This window comes from Arachis hypogaea, chromosome 5 (genome assembly GCF_003086295.3).
Source record: "Arachis hypogaea cultivar Tifrunner chromosome 5, arahy.Tifrunner.gnm2.J5K5, whole genome shotgun sequence".
NCBI classification, from domain to species: domain Eukaryota; kingdom Viridiplantae; phylum Streptophyta; class Magnoliopsida; order Fabales; family Fabaceae; genus Arachis; species Arachis hypogaea.
In genome coordinates, this window is record NC_092040.1 from 97,101,602 (window position 1) to 97,107,205 (window position 5,604).

Sequence of the window (5,604 nt, forward strand, 5' to 3'; positions counted from 1 at the left end):
TAGTTGGAACCAACCATGAAAGAAAGAGGTTAGATAATATATGGTGCCGTTTGAGGAAGGGCCCCATTTCTGTGTGTTTCAAAAAATTTTCTGTTGGATTTGAAATTTATTAAGTGGGACGAAAAAGTGCACCAACAACAACATTTGACTACAATTCATTATCTTATTTCTATTTGCACCTTCTCTCTCTAACACAAGTAATCTATCTGTTAAAATTAAATCATACAACTCATTTTTCATAACGCACTTAATATGTATAATAAATATTTAATTTAAAGAGAAAAAATATCTGAAATTAATTTAATTTAAACATTTCAAATATTATTGCAATTAGTATTTTCTTTTAAGAAACTTTACTGATAATTAGAATTTAATTTTAATACAATTATAGTAGTTACTTTTATATAACATCATATAATTGGATATGTATATAAAATTATTTTATATTGATATTGTATTGAAATTAAACTTTTAATATTCTAAACATATTTATTAAATTAAATTTATTTATAGAGAAATTTAAAAATAAATAAATTATATATATTTAAAATTCGAAATTTTTATTTTCTATTTTTTAAAAGATAGCTTTGTTAAATCTTAACGAGTGTCAATTAAGATATTTGTTAATAAAAAAATTGTAATGAAATTTTTTATTTCTTGAAAATAGAACAGGGTCTTTGTCTGTGTATTTTAGTATTTATATCCCACTCTTTAATGCAACACAGAAATCAGAACCCACAGAGAGACCCTCTTGTCTTTGTTTCATTATCTTGTTCATCACACTTTGTCCCATTGAAGCTTCAACACTAAGCTTATATTTTTCTATATTAAGAAAGAAGAACACAGAGTGTGTTTGTAGCAGCTGCTTAGTTAGTGTTAAAGAGTTCTTTAATTAATTAATTAAGAGCTTCCAAATGATGAGTGCTTCAAAGTTCATTAAATGTGTCACAGTTGGTGATGGTGCTGTTGGCAAGACCTGCATGCTCATTTGCTACACCAGCAACAAGTTCCCCACTGTAAGAATCAAAATCAAAATCAAAATCAAAATCAAAACTTTGTATTTTTTTAACAAATGCAAATTATTACTGATATAAATAATGTAAAGTTTTGAACTTTTTATCAAATGATATCTGGGTAGGTGGTGGAACTTGTTAAGATGTGTTGAGAATATGTTTCATATATATAATCTATGTTTTTTATTTCCTTTTATGTGGCAGGATTACATACCTACAGTATTTGATAATTTTAGTGCCAATGTTGCTGTGGATGGAAGCATTGTTAATCTAGGGCTTTGGGACACTGCAGGTACTTCTACCAATAACTCCATTCCCTCTTGTGATTTTCTTTATTTAGTTATAGATTTATAGAGAAAATCGAGTTTTTACATGAAACCAGAACAAGATTTAAATCATTTAAAATTGTACTATCGAAAAATTTTAAGAGTCAAATAGAAATTATAGGTGCTAACATTTTAAAGTTTCTTGAAGATTTTGGATGTTGATAAACATATATAATAACTTGTGCTACACTTTTATGATTGGTGTTTTATTTGTTTATTGTGTGTGGTGGTGAAGGGCAAGAAGACTATAGTAGGTTGAGGCCACTCAGTTACAGAGGAGCAGACATATTTGTGTTGGCATTCTCATTGATCAGCAGAGCAAGCTATGAAAATGTTCTCAAGAAGGTTCTTTCATGTATTCATGCCCTTTGATTTCTTGATTCAATTGGATCTTTCCCTTTTAGGTTTCCTCTAGGAAAGGGGGGTAAAATGGGTATATTCTTAATTACTCTGCTTCTACAGGTATTTAGATGAAACAAATATAAAGATTGTTAAATAGTTGTAAAAAAAGATTGTTCATGTAGCATCAAATAGACAAATATGCTCTAAATTATTTATATTTTTTTTTCTAAAGAAAAGTTTAAATAAATTAACGGTCACGGGATTCAAATAAGATGTCAGGGCAAGAGGAACCAATGAGGTTGATCATCGGTTTATGTTCCATCATTTTAGTACATGGTCAAATTTTGCTACAATACCTATGTTGACTTTTACCTAGTAGTGATAGCTACCTACTTTAAAAGAAAATAAAAAACAAAATTTTGTGGAAGAGTGGGAACTGGAAAGGGAACATGAGGGTTCTCTGACATCTATCTTATGCAAAGGAGAAAACATTAAAAATAATAAAAAAATAAAATTCAAAAAATGAAAAATAATTAGTAATTAGTAAATTTTGGCAGTTTTTTAACTAATTTTTGTTTGTTACTAAATATTTTTGTATTTTTTAGTGGGATAGTTACTGGATGTTATTTACATTAACTGAATTGATTTTTGATAAACATGTATTAGAAATAATATGTGTTTTCCACGTTTCTTTTCTTGTTTTCTAAACTTAATGTTGTTTTTTCAGAATTGTATTTGTGCACTTCAAATTTTCCCTTTATTCATAATATTTTTGTTCTGTTTCAGTGGATGCCTGAATTGCGTAGGTTTGCACCCAATGTTCCAGTTGTTCTTGTTGGTACAAAATTAGGTACATGTTTGAGTTTATTTAATTTAATTTTATATGCTGATTTTCCTTAAGTAAAATTAATGACAAATTATGTATTTTATTGCAGATCTTCGTGAAGATCGGGGGTACCTAGCGGATCACATGGGATCTAATGTTATAACATCTGCTGAGGTTTATATTCTTTTTATATCATTATTTTTTAATTTTTTTTAAGATTTAATTATTTTTATTGGTCTTTATAATTTCATAAAATTTGCAAGTAGGTTCTTCAACTCGATTCTTGCATTACTTTTAACTTTGTAATTAAGTTCTTTTCAGTGTCAAAAAATGTTAAAATTAATAGAATATTTCTCTAAAAAAATATGTGGTTAAAGATTTAAATAGGTTCTTAATTGTGGGTCTTCTCAATTTGCGAAAAAATATTCAATGAATTTTAATATTTTTATAATTACAAAATTAAAAGTAGTGAAAAAATTCGATTGAAAAAAACAATATATAAAGACCTAATTGCGAATTAGATAAATCTAAAAGGACCAATGGAGTAATTAAATCTTTTCTTAATTATTGTGTAATATTATAGTGTTATGTTAGCAAAGAAAGGTTCTAAATGAATGAATCATTGTACATTGGTAATAGGGGGAAGAATTGAGGAAACAAATAGGTGCAGCAGCTTACATTGAGTGCAGTTCCAAGACTCAACAGGTGCTGGATAATTTCTATTTATATTAATTGTATCTTGTGCGACAGAAAATTTGATAATGATTGGTTTGAATTGCATGATTTAGAATGTGAAAGCAGTTTTTGATACTGCAATTAAGGTTGTTCTTCAACCTCCAAGGAGGAAGGAGATGATGACAATGAAGAAAAGGCATAGAAGGTCTGCTTGCTCATTTGTGTAAGTGCCTTATTGCCCCCTACAAATAGTTATATATAGAGTCTCACATTTTCATTGGTTTATGAATTTTCATATTCATAGTATAATGATCACAATGTAATATTTGAAGGGGACTTATATTTATAAGGACTTATTATTTTATTAACTGTTTCTGACTTAAATAAGCTAATCTTAAACACAATGAGAAAAATTAACTTAGTTGGAAGTAAACTTTTAACAGCTTTCTGTATTTTTTTGATTGATTGACTGGGACTAAATTGAATGTGTTAATTTAATTTCCTAGACCTTAGGTCAAACTTGCGATTCTGGAAGCAAATTTCTACTTCTGTTAATTATGCATATGTATTGAAAAATGATTCAAAAATTAACATTAGAGTAAATTAGGTTTATTTCAGAAAATTTTCCTTGTCATACAACCCCTTTGTTCTTTAATTCTTTCTGCTACTCTGTCTTAATTATTTGTTAAAAAAGGTGAAATTTAAAAGTTGTAGCAATTATTTTCCATGAATAATTTGGAATTGGGTTTTGACAATGTGAACTTAATTATTCACAGAGGTATTGTGTGTGGAGGCTGTGCTGCTTATTAACAGAAACATCAATTGCATTAAGATGTTAATTATTGGTGGGGGATTAAGAAAGCTTGAAGCTAGGTAGGTCCAACCGTCCAAAGTGTCTTCAATCCTGACATCTGATTATTACATATTTCAATATGCTTTTTTGTATTGTAACCAATGTTAATGTAAGTTATTATCATATGGTCTGATGTAGTGTTTATTTCACTTCAAGCTAAGGGACCTTATTTTGGCAGTGGAGGGAATTTTTCATTCTCTCACTTGTTATTACTTAGGCATGTATGTCATGTATTATATATTACCAAATTCATTAAGCTAAGACAACAGTTTTTTTTTTATTGCTCCAAGTTTCTTATTCTAGAGAGTTTTTTTATTATTTTATCTCTCTTTATAGTTTTATTAAATTTTTAATTAGGTTTTTATATTTTTATTTTTTCTTTTTAATTAGATCTTTATATCATATCAGATTTTATAATAACAAAATTTTTACTGTAATAAAAATGTTGAAATTAACAGAATATTTTATTAAACTACACAAAATATTCAATCAAGTGTTAGGTTATTCGTCTTGTTTAATAGAATATTTTGTTAATTTTAATATTTTTATTACAGCAAGGATTTAATTACAAAATCTGATATAGTATAAGAACCCAATCGAAAAAAAAAATATAACAATTTAATTAAAAATTCATAGAAATTATAAAAACTGACCGAATAATTAAACTTTTATTTTTTAATTTATTTTCTCTCTCATGTTGATTTTTGCCTTTTTGGGGCATCAATAATAGCAACAATAAGATCCATGTGGGGGAATTAAGGGTCATACATTTCTTGTTGAATGAAGCAAAATTTGGAGAATGGTTAAAGCACACTCGTGACAGTGTATGATTATTGATGCATGGTATGATTTATTTATTATGAAGGCATAAGTCCCTCATCATGTAGCCATGTAGGGTTCATGTTCCCCATGATTGAATTTATTATTTATTTATTTAAATTTTGAATATGAGATTCATGATATTACTTATCTTTTTTCCGTAGTCTAACTGAGTTAATTATATATATATATATAAACCAAACAAAACTAGAATAGAAACTGTTACGTTGTAAACAAAATGATTAGCATCATTCTTAAGCTTTTTACTCATCTATTTAAAGATTAAAGACAAGAAATAATATAACTGATCAGAATTGATATGCTCGTATTATTGGCAAGTATATCAAATTGTATTAAGTAATATTCCGATGAGTTAATATTATTTTTACAAAAATAAACAGATCAAGACAAATAACGTCTAATTATATCTTTAATTAGATCAATCACACATTGATAAAAAGAATTGGTTCATGGCTTGAAAGAGACAAAGAAGTGAGAATTGATTTTGTTTAGATTATTGGATGATGGAAGGCTTAAAGAATTAAAAAGAAATTAAGATAGAAAATGTTAAAGGTTTCAGGAATGTTAAATCCTTTAAGAAGGACAATACTAGTGTTTTTAAAATTTTGATTAATGCAAAAAAAATTTCATAGCAAATTATTTATAATTAAATTTTGATGTCTTAACAATCTAATTTCTCTTAATTTAATTAATTGTCAATGTCTTGGTTAATTAATCAAGAGAAGAGGT

The 5,604-nt window shown here is 27.1% G+C and overlaps 1 protein-coding gene across 1 annotated transcript; it reads left to right on the plus strand.

The window, feature by feature from the left end:
- The first annotated feature begins 724 nt into the window (after window positions 1-724).
- Window positions 725-4,315, plus strand: LOC112802122 (rac-like GTP-binding protein ARAC7). Its single transcript, XM_025845175.3, has 8 exons — window positions 725-1,016; window positions 1,218-1,305; window positions 1,575-1,684; window positions 2,468-2,531; window positions 2,617-2,681; window positions 3,147-3,212; window positions 3,296-3,405; window positions 3,959-4,315. Exons 1-8 carry the CDS (start codon window positions 915-917, stop codon window positions 3,990-3,992), a joined length of 639 nt encoding a protein of 212 aa, XP_025700960.1. The 5' UTR covers window positions 725-914; the 3' UTR covers window positions 3,993-4,315.
- Window positions 4,316-5,604: the final 1,289 nt, after the last annotated feature.

Excerpts from the sequence above, each read along its gene's own strand:
- LOC112802122 (XM_025845175.3), top strand. The coding sequence starts at position 915 with ATGATGAGTGCTTCAAAGTTCATTAAATGTGTCACAGTTGGTGATGGT. Across the intron at positions 1,306-1,574 it reads AGGGCTTTGGGACACTGCAG|GGCAAGAAGACTATAGTAGG; the intron begins GTACTTCTACCA and ends GTGGTGGTGAAG. Across the intron at positions 3,213-3,295 it reads GCAGTTCCAAGACTCAACAG|AATGTGAAAGCAGTTTTTGA; the intron begins GTGCTGGATAAT and ends TGCATGATTTAG.